Source organism: Monodon monoceros, unplaced genomic scaffold (genome assembly GCF_005190385.1).
Source record: "Monodon monoceros isolate NGI ecotype Baffin Bay Population unplaced genomic scaffold, NGI_Narwhal_1 Super_Scaffold_11, whole genome shotgun sequence".
Taxonomy (NCBI): Eukaryota; Metazoa; Chordata; class Mammalia; order Artiodactyla; family Monodontidae; genus Monodon; species Monodon monoceros.
The window spans coordinates 69046863-69061649 of NW_021703767.1; the positions used below are offsets into that span (position 1 = coordinate 69046863).

A 14787-nucleotide genomic window follows, 5' to 3' on the forward strand; every position below is an offset into this window, starting at 1 on the left:
ACAGGTTGTCACCAAATAAAGGTGGACATGGAAGGGCCCTCCCCTACTTCCTAGCATCCCCCACTCCTCTCAGGTATGCAGCCACACGGACCTTTTGAAGATGCATAGTTAGGGGGAGGGAAAATGATTGCGTTTATCTCCGATCTGCTGAAGATTTTCCTTAAGCTTTGAACCTGAGCTATTTTGCTTAGTCATAAAAATGCAAAATACCATTCCAACAGCAAATCCGATTCACTCCAAACCCTGTTATACTGTGGAAATTAAGTAAATTACCAACAAAAGGCTGTTCTGGAAGCACAATCCTCCCTTCTTCTTTATTTGGTGCTCAAAATCCAGCAAGGTCCAGGGATCATGGTCTAGCTTCCTCCTTTCCCTAAGTTCCAGGACTGTTGACTCTAGAGGGCTCATCAAGGAAGCTTACCTTCACCCAGCCACTCCCCATCTGCAGAGCATTTATGCACGGTGCAAATCCCTCCCCGGGGACGGATGCGAGCTCTCTTCCAACAAAAGTCTGTCTCTTAACCAAATAAACCTATTTGGAGCATCAGCAAAAGGTCTACTTCGTTGGGCATAAAAAGAGACCCTTCCCCCCATAGCCTTGCTCTCTCTTTTGGCTTTTCTTCTCCCCATTGATTTCTCCAGAACCTAAAAAGCAAATGGAAAGAAGCGGCAAGAAAAAGAATGAAAGGAAACAATGACGAATGACATCCCCAAAAGGATCTCTGACCAGTAATGATAGGGTTGCCAGATGGGAGGCAGGAATCATTGCAACCATAGCCTTCTTACTGCCTTAGAAGTTATAATCAAACTCTAAATGTAAAGGTAAACCATCCAAGCCAGCTGACGTTCCCTCCCGAGGCATGTCTGGGAACCATACTCTCCACCACACTGTCAAAGCACACATCACATTTTGCCATTAGGAACACAAAGCTGTAATTCTGGATGGCATTCCTGACCAAGAGCTCTGGGCAAATAAATGCTAGAGATGACCTGCAATGGCTGTAGAAGTAGACCACGATGTAGCTCTAATTGTCCAATTAGTAAAATAAGGCTCCAGATCCATGACACAGAAACAAACAAATACTTGGAAGTCCTTCTGTGACAAGAAGGGCCCACATGGCGCACAACACCAGTTCTGATGTATTAACTTGTATAAAACTAAAATATTGGTTATAAAATAATTTAACATTGATTTGCTGGCCTTCACAGAATTTAGAAGACTTTGGACACATATTGTAGGCGGACTAAAGTTCTTAAAAAACAAACAAAAACGACAAGGTAAAACTGATGTATATCCTTTCCCCTCAATAAGTTTCTCTTTAGCTGACATAAGTGTTAAAAATGTTTTCAATCTATGTGGAATCTTAAAAAAATGGTACAAATGAACCTATTTACAAAACAGAAACAGAGTCACAGATGTAGAAAACAAACTTATGGTTACCAAGGGGGAAAGGAGGGGGAGGAGGGATAAATTGGGAAATTGGGATTGACATGTACACACTACTATATATAAACTAAATAACTAATAAGGACCTACTGTATAGCACAGGGAACTCTACTTAATACTCTACAATGACCTATATGGGAATAGAATCTAAAAAAGAGTAGATATATGTATATGTATAACTGATTCACTTTGCTATACAGCAGAAGCTAACATAATATTGTAAATCAACTATACAGTACTCCAATAAAAATTAACAAAAAAGGGTTATCTCAAAAAATTTTTTTTAATGTTTTCAGTGTTTTTAAACTCATAGAGGGAAAGATTATACAACGTCCAAAGTGCCTGCCAGTATCCTCCAATTAATGGCAGGAGGCTGTCAGTACTCAAAGCTGCCCCACAGTGAGCTTGTCACTAATCTGAAAACCAGCTGGGCTTCTACGGATGCTTTTACTGCCTAGTGAATGGCTGACTTCCCTGGTGCCTGTTGCTTTCCTTAGAGGCTCTTTATCGAAACAAATACTCTAATAAATATGCTTTATTAAGTTTCATTTTTTATTTTAGAAATCAGGTTTTTTATTTTTAATTTTTTTAACTTACCCACATTTTACGTCCTTAGGTGCCTTTAAGAGCCCAGCAGGTCTTCACTTAAATAAACAAACCATTAGGCTGAGACACTGTCTAAATGGGCACTATTAGCAGGTTAACAAATCTAGTCACTTAAGAATTTTAGCCTTGACAAAGATACTCCAGGGGGAGATAAATTAAAATATTCTAGCCTAAGGAAGCCTCCACACCAATGACTCAGTGCAAATACACTGAAATATTCACTCCCCTTCAGATCTTCCTGGCTTCTGCAGGAATTTAGATTAATCATCCTTTAGGCTCCATCTGGGTCAGGAGGGAAGACTTTCACGGTCTGGTTAACTACTAGGGACATTTTTCCTAGTGTGGGAGGAGGAAAGCAGGAATATTTGTTGGGGGGCTTTTGAGAGCTAGTGTGTGGGTTTGCTGAGCACTCCCATGAACCCTGAGACCCTGGACATGTGAGGAGGTGGAGGGAACACCCCCTGCACTGCCGGGCAGACTCACCCACCGCCGTTGCTCTTTCATTCATTCACTAACACATGCCCTGCCTCTCTCTGAACCCAGTCTCTACCACTGGGCCCCCCACTTCCTTTGCTCCAGACTCACTGTCTCTTAAATAGGCTGACTTGATTCCCAACTCAGGGCCTTTGCACTTGCTGTGCCGCCTGCCTGGAGCACTCTTTTTCCAGTTCATGAAGTCTCTGCTCAAAAGTCACCTTCCCCAAGAGGTTTCCTCCAGCACCTAACTAAGAAAGGATTCCTTCCACCCCCCTCTCTATTCTCATTTTCGTAATAGCACTTGTCGGTATTGGATTAAGCCAGGTGTGGATGATTGCCCATCTCTCCATCAGAATGCAACCGGCAGGAAGACAGAACCTGTCTCTTGTTCATGGCCGCTTCCCCAGAACGATGCCTGGCACCAAGGAGGTGCTCAGTAGAGATTTGCTGATAAGAAAGCACAACCATAAGGGAGGTAGAGCTGGTAAGAGAACTCACCCCAGAGGAAGTGACATTTGTGGGAGGGAGTTAGATTTGGGGAGGAAGAGGTTACAGAGGAGAGAAGGCAGAGAAAGCAGGGAAAAGAGGCTGCAGAAATCACGTCAGAGTGATTGCCAGAAATTGCTGAGCCAGCAATCTCTGGATGATTGCAAAACCTTGGCGAAAGGTTAAAGAGGTGAGAAAGAGCACCCATGTCTGGCCTTCAACAAAGTATCTGCTGAGCTCTCCTCCAGCAAAAGTTGCCCGGGAACCTGCTCCTCCCTGGAAACCAGACCAGGGGAAGGAGAGCCATTGCCGAATGGCGCCCTCTCGTGGCCAGAGCCCCCAGAACGGATGCTCAGGCTATGGCTTTAGTGTGTGGCCCTACACTTCCCTTCTCTGATTCTGATTCTCTCTTCCCTTGACCAAAACCAAACGACCAGACAGACAGACAGAAAAACAACCACCCAGTGTGGCAAAGTTGATCCTTTGGTAAGACTGCTCCTCAGACTTGCATTTTGAAGGGAGTTCATCTGTTTAAAGGTCGGGACTCCGTTGGACAGTCATAAAGGCACCCACTTACTGAGCACGTCCCATGTTTGGAGATCATTAGTGTGTTTGTTAATGTAATCCTCGCAGTACTTGGGGTGACTCTCAGTGTCCCCATCACACAGAAGAGGAAAGTGAGGCCCGGAGAGGAAACAGCAGCCCAGCGGCAGGGCTAGCAAGCCGTGCTCAGGACTCACACCTGGGCAGGTGCTCCAAATCCACGCTCCAGCCGTGGTCTGGGGCCACACGGATGGGAGAAAAAGGCCAGGAGGCCTGGGCAGCTGAGGGAGAGGCCAGGACAGTGGTCGGCATAGTAGGGGACTAATGCCTCCACCACAGTCGTCTCCCTCCCCCTGAGCTGCCCCAGAGACTGCAGCCAAAGAAGCTGCCAATAAAGAAAGAAAAACTCCACGGCTGAGGCTGGTGCGGGACGTGGACCGGAGCCTCCTGGGGACCCTGGGAGCAGAGCCAGGGCTGTCACGGTGCCAGGCTCAGCCTGCCCCGACCCTGTGCAGGCAGCCCAGCACAGCAGCCTGAGCTCGGCCACGTCTCAGCCTCCTTCACCATTTATGGTAGCTGAGCCTCTGTTTGGCCTTCACAGGCCAGTCCATCCCCACACTGGGAGGGGGCCCTCGCTCACACAGGGCTGCTCTCAGAGCAGATCCACATGGCTCTGGCAGAGTTCTTGCCGGGGACCTCTCTGTTTCTGCTTTGAAACATGCTCAGATGGGCAACCAGCCAGGACCTGCCCCTCCCACAGACCTGGGGGCAAGGAGGACAGCCCCCAGGCCGAGTGGGAGGGCCTCCTCGGAAGAAGCAGGGCCAGTCCCCGGCTGGCTGGCCAGTGCACACGGGCACTTCACAGGAATCGCAGAGAACTCAGAGAGGCTGGAGAGAGCCTCTGCAGCCAGGCCACAGCCAAGTCAGGGCACCAGTGCCATTCCTCTATCCCTAGGGGCGACAATGGCCAGCCCCAGGGGCGAGGGTCAGCCCCACTCTGGGGCCAGGGGACTTGCACTCTGCAAAAGGGCAGGAAGTTTCAGTGGCTTTGGTGATCTGGGTTCAAAAGGCCAGTGTGGCTCACAACCTTGGGGTGCTTAGGCAAGTGACATTGATTTCTTGAGACCCTCAGACCTTTCTATGTAAGATAGGAAGAGCACTGCCCCCCACCCCTGGGCTGCTGCTGCCCACATACAGGGAGACTCTCCCCAGGAGGCCGAGCCCTGCGGGAACAGAGCGGGGAGGCATGTCTCCTGCTAGGCTGCTGGAAAAGCAGGGCACAGTGCATCTGTTCCAAGCACCCGGGCCCCAGCCACCGGGGGAGCTGGGGGCCCGGGCTCAGCTGGGGCTGGGGAGTCAGGCTTACCTGAACACCTGGGGCCCAAGAAGTCCTTCCCTGGCACTGTCACCATGCCTGCCGATACCACAGCCCAGACAGCTCTGTCTTGAGTCTGTGGCTCTCCAGGGACTTCCTGGGACTAAGCGCTTGGTGTTGATCAATGGGGGACAACCATAATAATCAGATTACTGGACACCAGGCTGGTGAGGTATAAGAGCAAGCCTGGGGCGCTGGGGAGGAGCAAGGGCAGAAGGAAAAGGGGGACAAACAGTGGCCCTCTGGAAGCCTCAATACTGGCACTCATTACCCGGTGTCTCCCAGTGTCCCCCAGGGCGTGAGGGGTCATTTGTGAGAGCCTAAGTCCTCCAGGGATACTTTGTCTTTCAGTGCGTGCGGTTTTCTGCCTACCAGACTGGAAGCTTCTTGAGCCAAGGGAGTCTTTGCCTCTTTCCCCTGCATCTTCCCTCAGCCTTGGTGGGGTGAGGGGGTGGGGACTGGCCTTGCATGTCCATTTCCCATGGCAGACCCTGGTCACTGTGAGCTCCTGGAGGCCATCGCCTCCACCTGCCTTTAGGTGAGGTGCCCTTTCTCCAAAGCAGATGTGTTGGCAGGAAAGGTGCTTCCAGAGAGGTGCCCAGGGGCTCCTACCATGGACAGTGACCCGGGCGCTGCAGGACACCTGCCCCAAGGTGTTCTCGGCCAGACAGGTGTAGGTGCCATCGTCCTCTGGGAGGGCATCCTGGATGTGGAGCTCAGCCACGCCAGCCTCGCAGGTGGAGTGAGCATACTGGATGGGCTGCCCTGTGGAGGGAAGCACAGGAAGGCTCAGGCAGGGAGCACCCAGTGGCAGGGTGTGAGCCCTGTCCTCAGCAGGGCAGCTGTTGTCATGACAGCGATGTTCCCCATACCTGCTCGGCCCCACTGAGGGCTAATGATGTGTCGGGACCACCCCCAGCCAACTGGACAGAGGTTCAAGGAGGGGAAAAAGAGGCAGGTGCTAGGGAGGTAAAGGAGAGGGAGTGATTGTGTGTGTGCAGGAGCAAGGCCGGGGCTGGTAGGACTTGGGGGGCAGATTCTGGAGGCACTTAGAATGCAAGCAGGAAAGGGACAGAGTCCTGTGCATTCTGTTTAAATAAACAGTCCCCAAATCCACATCCTAGACTTCACAGAGTCCTGAGCCTGGAAAGAATCTGACAGGGTCATCTGGCCCATAGCCCAGCCTCAGGCAGAGCAGACCTCACCCAGACTGCACATGAGGCTCCCGGCTCCTTCTAGAGTCTCCAGAATCAATGATTCCCTCTCCCATTGCAGGTATTTACCAGAAGCAATTCTGCACCCTCAACCTAACACTGCAGTGACATGCATTTTAGGAGTCACAGAAAAGATAAATACAAGGAACTAAAGAACGACTCTGGCCCTTTCTTCCAAGAGTCCCTTGCATGGAGGGCCCTTTATTCAGGTCACATAAAGTCCTGCATGGAGATAGAAGTGTGTGGCGTGAAATTCAGTGGTTTCTTTAATGCTATATGTTCCCGGGATTTTATCATTCCAGGATGTGAGCTTTCATTTCCAGGAAAAAAAAAAAAGAATCTCATTACTGAAGATCCTGGCCTTAGAGCAGGAATGTTTCCATTCACCATATACGAAGCAACTGTCAGTTCCTTCCCTTGTCAGCCCAGGCTTCTGGTTTGCACATCATAAAACTGGGGGTGGGCAGTGGCAGAGGGAGAAAGTGCAGAAAAAGGTCCTCTCCCTGCAATCCAATGTTTTCTTCTGCACATAGCAACACTTCACATCTCCATGACAGGCACTGCCAAGTCAGCCACAGGGCCAGAGGAAAGAGATTCCGCTGGCCCGACTGCACTTCATAGAAGTGGGGCTGGGGGCTGGGAGAACCAGGGGCCAGGATCCTGCTACTGAGAGGACTGAACACCCGTGTGTGTGTGTGTGTGTGTGTGTGTGTGTGTGCGTGTGCGTGTGTGTGTGCATGTACCTAAAACCTCTCTTCCTTGGGAATACCAGTACATTCCATGACTGCCATCTAAGTGCCTCTGCTATTGAAACCTGTGCCAACAAGCTGTTTGAGAGCTCTCCTTTTACTGGAGCACAGCTCATTTTGGCTTCACAAGCATGGGGTGAAATGGTGGCTCCAGAAAGGAGTTGTTGGCTCAGGGCACTCAGAATTAGGCAACACAGAACTCCCAGCTCCAAGACTGGTGAGATCAGAGTCGGCGGCCAAGGGTCCCCGACTTGTGCATGATCGCCCTCTAGTGGGAAGAGTGTGAAAATGCCAAGATTCGCCAAGAGTAAGGTGGGGCTGCTTTTCAGTTTGGAGAGGTGTAGACCAGGGGTCAGCAAACTCCTGCTCATGGGCCAAATCCCACTTGACGCCTGTTTTTGTATAGCCCAAAAGCTAAGGATAGTTTCTCATATTTTAAATGGTGGGAAAAAATCAAAGGAAGAATATTTCATGACGTGTGACAATTGTGTGAAATTCACGTGTCCATAAATAAAGTTTTATTGCAGTACAGCCACACCCGTTCATTGACATGTTGTCTCTGGCTGAGCTCTGTGCCATGACAGCAGAGTTGAGTAGCTGTGACAGAGACTGCATGGTCTGCAAATTTGGAAATACTTACCAACTGGTCCTTTATTGACAATGTTTCTTGATGTCTGGCCTGGAGTGTGAGCCAGGCGGAAGGGAAGCTCTCTTGCTCAGAGCCCTTCCTTTAGTCCTTAACATCCATGCTCTGTTCCAGCTGCAAGGAGGCTGCCTCCTCACTCAGTCACGGAATCCGATAGGAGCTCTGTCCGTAGAGCGGGGTGGAGACCCCAATTCTCACCTCTCTGCCCAAGAAGACCACACATAGGGAGACCCCAAGGCAACTTCTCTCGCTGACTAAAGATCATTTCTTGCAAAGCTTAAGCAAACTATACCGATGAGGCAGGTTCACAGGCAACATGGCAATGGTGCAGAAATGACTGGGGCTATTTGGTGCACAGGTGACGGGCCGCTGCTCCCTTAAGGAGCCTATTCCATCAGCATGAGAGCTGGCAGAGACCCGAACCTTCTGTTCCAGCCCAACTCCTCACCAATAAAGAAGACGATGCCCAAAGAGGTAAAGGGGGGTGTCCAAGGTCACCCAACCACTCGATACGGAGAAGGACAAGTGCAGATCCTTCATTCTCCCTGCAGATCCCCAAAGCAGACCCCACTCAATTTCACCAATTTTACGGACTGTTCTCAATTCTAATAATAGAGTACTCCCATACTTTTGGAATTTAAAGGCTTTTTTTTTTTTAAAAAAAGAGAAGGGTGATAATATATAATAATTTTTTTTCCCCAAAGGACCTTACTTGCCAAAAAAAAAAAAAAAAAAAAAAAAAGTTGGGATGTCTCTATAGGACTATAATGTTAAAAAGAATTACTGGTCTATAAACCCCCAAACCACTTGCCGCTAAATAAAAGGCAAGATCCCATGAGCAACTGCTAGTGTGGTTCATTAATCTGTTGGTATATTTGTTCATTTATTGACTCAACAAATATTTATTGAGGCCCACTCTGAGCCTGGCCATATGAAAAGGAACTAAATTGCTTGTGCACCTAGGTGCCAGGCATCTCATTAACTGTTTTATATAAAGGATCTAATTTAATTTTCACAACTGCCACCCTGGAAGGTAGGTGGCATTATTCTCGTCTTGCAGACGAGGAGCTCAAGGTTCAGACTGGAGTAAAACTTGCCGAGTGTCCCCAGCCAGGCATTAGCAGACTCCCAGGTCCCGTGCTCTCTCTGTACCCCGTGCTTCCTTCTCATGCATAAATGGTTCAGAGTGATATGTGGGGAAGCCAAGTGGGAATGCAGCCAGGGTCAAGGGTCCAGGCAGCTGGAGCAGGGGGGACTCACCATTGAGCAGCCAAGTGATTCGGGGCACCGGGGTCCCCTGCACCGAGCACTGCAGCACAAAGTCCTGGCCCTCAACGACAGTGCAGTCCTTTAGGACACTGGAGAATGAGGGGGCCGCCTCCATCACGGCCAGCCCTGTGAAGGCAAAGAACAGACAGGCCATCTCAGATCACAGCTGACCCGTGCCGTTGACTGACCGGAGGCTGACACCTCACTGCCCTGGGCGCCCAGGGCTTGCTTCTTTGGTGGCCTGGCTTTGCCTGACCCATCATCACACAGGGAGGCAGTCAGCGCCACTGAGGCAGAGACCTGAGGCAGAGTCACTGGCAGGGGCTTTTTCACTGTCACAAGACACCCCAGGTCTGGGAGTGCTGAGGACGAGGCTGGCCTCCTCTCCTCCGGGACACAAGTCCCCCCCCCACTCCCCATCTTGTCTTGACTTTCATTATTCTGGAGCATCCGCAGAGCTCCTCCTTCCCCCTTTCTTGGCCCTATTCTACTTTCTGGTGTCTTTTATCGTCTTTGACGTGTCCCTTCAGACGATGCACACATTTTTTTTCTTTATTTTAAAAATCCTTGGCCGAAATGTTTCATTAGATTGAAAATGTGGATAAAATAGATTTTTTAGGAAAACATAAATTGCCTAAGCTGACTCAAAGAACAATTTATAAATTAAAAAAACAGACTGGCAACCTCTATGATCTAATCATAGAAATATCCCCTTATGGTTTACTCAAGAGATATATGTACAAGGATGAACACCGAAACATTGTATGTAATAGCTAAAGACCCTGCATACTCTTGTGAATATCTTTTTCACTTGTAGAGACCACATGCCCATTGGTGAGGACAATTCAATTTTAAATTATTATAATTAATGTTTCCAATTCCAGGACAGAATCAAATGACAAGGACTTACATGGGCTCTAGTTTTCCAACCTAGGCCAGTGATTCAGAAGCACTGGGGGCCTGGGACAATGCATTACTCAGTCCCCCCCATGATTCTAATGCACAATCTCACTGAGAACCACTGAGCTGAACTTTCCAGAAGCCTTCTAAATAGGTGAGTTGGGGAGTGTTTTGTAGTTTGGGGGCCATAATTAAGAGCAATAGGGATAGAAAATCTCTTCTACAACACCCAGAACATGCTGCAGAAGAGTCAAGGTGGCTGATAGCTGAGAAAAGGCAGCTGGATTTGGTGATGAGAAGATACCTCACTGGTACTTTTCAAGAGAGGCTATTCAACACAGTGATGAGGGGAAAACCATATTATACAGCAAAGGCTTAAGGGCATAGGCTAATATTCGAGGGCTTACCGGGTACTTTTCCAGAGGTGACAATGCCACGAGACTGCTATCTTTAGCTCGTTGTATAGATGAAGTTCATAATTTCCCATAGTCAAGCCCAACAGTGAAGCAAGGCTTTACACCCAGTTCTCTGACTTTATATCCACACTTCTTCCTCTAGCCCCGAGCTCCCCTAAAGGGAGAGTAGGCAGTGGGAGCACAGCTACAAGTCAGGATGTGGTGCATCTGAATGGGACTGGTACTGAGGGAAGGGATGCCAGCCTATCTGGACAGGTGGGGGGAGGCACCACCTCCACCCCTTTGGACGGCATCAAATTCCCCCATTAGAGAAATGCCTTTGGGAGTCACTGAAAACAATATGGGCTTTTGTGTCAGACCAACACGGGTTAGGAATATGCTATTTTTTACAAGGCATGGGACCTTGAACAAGTCACTTAACCTCACTACAGCTCAGTATTCTCATCTGGAAAACGGGTGTAACTCTATCTCGTAAGATTGTTGGGATAACTGAATGGGGCCATGCAAGTAAAGCTTTTAGCACGAAGTCTGGCACATTGAACAGGCTTTCCGTGGGGGATTAGCTGTTATTATCAGACGGAAGCTGGGCGTGGAGGCTGGAGTAGCACCAAGTTTTGGGGTAAAAGAGTGAGAGAGAGAACATGGGAGCTTAAGGGTCACTGAAGCAGAAGGAAGTTTTTTTTTCTTTTTAGTTGAGGGGAGAGCAGAGCACATCCGTAGGGAGGAGAAAGAGGCCTCTAGATAGGGGGACAGGGAGAGACTGAAGAAATGGTGGGACAGTCAATCATTATTAGACCCAATCTTTGTGGGGATGGGAGGGATGGAAAGAGAAGTCTTGGTAAGGGAAACAGGCAGCTTTTCTGCAGTGATAGGAAGAAAGAGAGGAAGAGGCGTTAGACGACCTACATCTTGGTGAAGCCTTCTAGAGAACAGCTAAGGAGAAAAGCAGTCAAGCAGGGCTTCTGGAATGGCAGACTAAGGACTTCCACAAGTCTGCTCCTCCAGACAAGGAACAGGAACGCTGACAAAAGGACTCAACACCAACTTTCTCAGAGCTCTGGAAATTACCCGAAGGCTTGCAGCATCCCGAGCAGCCTTCATTCTGAAACAAACACACACACAGCTGAGTCCTGGTAAGCACAGCTAGCTTTGTGGCGTGCCCAGTTTCCACCCCCTTGCCCAGCTCTGAGGTGGCTTTAAAACCCACAGCGTCTTTCACCCCCAACTTGCTGCAGGTACGGTCTCCACACACAGCTTCCATTTAATAAGAGTAGCTAACACTCCAATCAAAGCTTCTTGGTTCTTAACCTTTGGTGGACCCAATGTTAGGTGAGTCCCCCGCCCTGACACAGAGCCCTGGATGATGAAGCTCAGGTTCCCCGACCTGGGACCTCTGCCTACAGGCGCTCCCACCTCCAAATGAATGGATACTACTCCTTGCGGAGGAATTCACAAATGTAGTAAAATTCCCAATTAAGAAGTGAGTCAATGGTATACAGTGAAAAGCAAGACCACCTCTCACTCCTTCCTGGACCCCCAGTTTCTCTTCCTAGAGGTAACTTGTGGACCCTTCCAGAAATGTTTATGCACACACAAGCATCAGTTTGCTTTGTGTACACAGATTTGTTTTTCCTTGAACACAAACAGCATATGATACACACGGCTCTCTCTGCACTTGGCTTGTCCCCCGTACTAACATACCTTGGACGGGTTTCACTAGCAGGGTCTACAGGTCAGGCACATTCGTTCCCCTGGCTTCATGGCATCTTACTGTGTGAATGAACTAGTAAGCTCTTTTTTTTGAAACATTTATTATGGCAAATTTCAAACATACACAAAAGTGGAGAAAGCTGTATAGTGAATCATCACATCCCTGTTTCTCAACCTTCATAATGGCCAATCTCACTTCATTCATACCCGCCACTGAGTCCCACAACACATGGATTATATCTGAAGTAAATATCACAAATCATATCATTTCACCAGTAAATAACTCAGCTTATATCTCTAAAATATATGGACTTTGAAAAAAATCACCACGAGATCCACCATCACATCTTAAAAATAGCACTAACTCCTTTATACTGGATATCCTGTCAGTGCTCAAATTTTCCTGATGTTCTTACAAACAAAATTTCTTTAAGGTGTCTCCATCAGGATCCATGCAAAGTCCATGTATTGCAACTATTGCTGTCTCTTATGTGTCTTTTCATCTAAGTTTCCTACAGTTTGTTCCTTCTTTCCTTTTGGCTTGCAATTTACGTGCTGAAAAAATAGGTGAAGGTTATTTGTCCCATAGAGTTTCCATCAGCCTGCAGTGTGCTGTGGTTTAATAAGTTCCTCAATGGTATGACATGAGTCTAGGGTCCCTAAACACAGTTCTGTTACAGTAGTGAAAAAATGGAAACAATAGAAACAATCTAAATGGAAACAATAAGACCATGCCTAAACATCGTTCTATGAAATATTATAAGGCCATTACAAAGCATGCTTTTTTTTTTTTTTTTGCAGTATGCGGGCCTCTCACTGTTGTGGCCTCTCCCGGAGCCAGGCTCCGGACGCGCAGGCTCAGCGGCCATGGCTCACGGGCCCAGCCGCTCCGCGGCATGTGGGATCTTCCCGGACCGGGGCACGAACCCATGTCCCCTGCATCGGCAGGCGGACTCTCAACCACTGCGCCACAAGGGAAGCCCCAAAGCATGCTTTTAAATGATATTAAAAAATATAGAACGATGCTTATGTAATGTGAGCAAATTAGAATAGTAAGCAGTATACAAATAGCACAAAGCTAAACGTGTTTTAAAAATATTAAACTATCATTTACTTCTGAGTCATAAGATTATATAGAGTGTTTAAACTCCTCTCAATGAACATGCACTACTTTTATAAACAGACACTATAGTGAGCACAAAAGATGTGGCACTCACATCACCTCACATCACTCTCAGTGTGTGGATCTGGCTCTCTGTGAGACTCGGCAGCTCACAGCTGGGCTGGGCCTGGGGCCTGGGCATGTTTATTCTGAGGTGATTCGGATGCGAACTCCTGATCAGCAATCACTCTCCTGGAGCAGTGACTCTGGCCTTGGCCGGTGGGTGGGGGCGATGTTTCTGTCGGGTGGTACACCCTGGGCAGGGGGCTGCAGGAGGTGACGCTTGTGCGCTGTATGAAGCACCCCACAGAGGTCCTCCCTCAGGGAACCCGGGGTGACCTGGAGGAATGTACTCACTTTTCACCAGGAGGGTCCAGCCACAGGACACCCGGCCTCGGACATTGGTGGCTGTGCAGCTGTAGTTCCCGCTGTCCCTGGCCCGGGCTCTCAGGAGGCAGAGGTAATGGGTCCCCCCAGCTTCATAAACCTCGATGGTGCCTTCTCTTCTCCTCAAGGGGGCACCGTCCAGGAACCAGGTCACTTCAGGCTTCGGGATCCCTGAAACTACAGGGCCAGGTGAAGGACGGGAGGCCCCCGAGAGCACGCTGTACTTGTGGGGCGCAGGTAGGGGTGGAGAGGCTGAGCCGGAGGGCAGAGCCCAGTCCCGTGTGCAGCCGCCCTCCTGCTTCAACCTGCTTTCTTACCCCTCCACCCCACATCCCAAGACGGAGGCAGGGTCCCTGGGGAGGAGGGCTACAAGGTGATAAGCTAGGTCTCCAGATCAGCCAGAGGGAGGAAAGAGGAGGGGACCCTGCGGCTTGTGTGCGGTGGAGATGGTGGTGATGGGTTTCCCGCGGAGGGTGGTGAGAATTAGGGCTCAGGGTCAGTGCTGTCTCCAACCATGAACAACGGGTCACTGCTAGGAGTTTCTCCAGAACAAGAGACATGACGAGATTGAGTCCTTCCAGAGGGGAGACCCGTGTAAGGTGCTTCCTGGGGTCGGGGATGGGGCTCTAGTCCAAGGGGCCGGGGGATACAGGAGACTCTGACCACTGAGCAGAAGGATGGGAGTGGCCACCCGGGGGCTAAGTGTGGGCACCAGCGGCCTCAAGCAGCTCTACTCACCCTCGCATCTGAACTTGACCGGCTGGTCCTCACTGACTTCCTGGCTTTGGGGCTTGCTCTCAAATTTGGGGAATGTTGTGTCCCCCTGGCCCTCCGTGGGGACCTTCCTGGTAGCAACCTGGCCCACAGTGTCTTGGCTTCCCAGGCCACACTGCCTGGCGTGGAGGGCGGCTGGAGGGCGAGCAGCTGGCTTCTCCCTCTCTTCTCTGGAAGGAGACGGGGCACCCGAGACTGGCACTCTCGGTGCCAGCTGCACTTTTGCGGCCTGCAGGGTGATGGTGCTGGAAGTCTTCTGCAGGACGGGGGTCCTCAGGGCCTTTCCGGGCGAGTCCCCCGCTGGCTCCGGCTCAGATTCCCTCAGGGGCTGAGGCTGGCTCCCCGTGGCCCAGGTCGGGGAGCCGCCTCTCTGGACGCTGGAGCAGTTCTTACTCTCAGCTGCAGCCTCCAAGCCGTCCAGTTTCAGCCCCCGAGCGATTCCATTGTTCACGTCCTTCCTGATGTCTGAATTGGCCACCTTTGTTCCTCTCACCAGCGACCTGTTTGGTGGGTGTGTGGCGGGGGACAGTGGGGCAGAAGAAGAAGTAGAACGATCATCTGGTTATGCATTACAGGCCCAGACTCCAGGGATTACAACAGCCCACAGAGCAAGACAGAGAAAGAGC

At 49.8% G+C, this 14787-nt stretch overlaps 1 protein-coding gene across 8 annotated transcripts in view; it reads right to left on the bottom strand.

Annotated features, from left to right (window-relative positions):
• Positions 1–14787, bottom strand: part of MYLK (myosin light chain kinase) — a 270323-nt gene that overhangs the window by 99236 nt on the left and 156300 nt on the right. For all 8 annotated transcript variants that reach the window (XM_029214527.1, XM_029214523.1, XM_029214524.1 and 5 more), the window contains 4 exons: positions 14126–14661; positions 13358–13564; positions 8804–8938; positions 5547–5699 (listed from right to left, as the gene is read on the bottom strand). In XM_029214527.1, the coding sequence (XP_029070360.1) occupies positions 5547–5699; positions 8804–8938; positions 13358–13564; positions 14126–14661 (1031 nt within the window). The remainder of the gene's footprint in view (positions 1–5546; positions 5700–8803; positions 8939–13357; positions 13565–14125; positions 14662–14787) is intronic.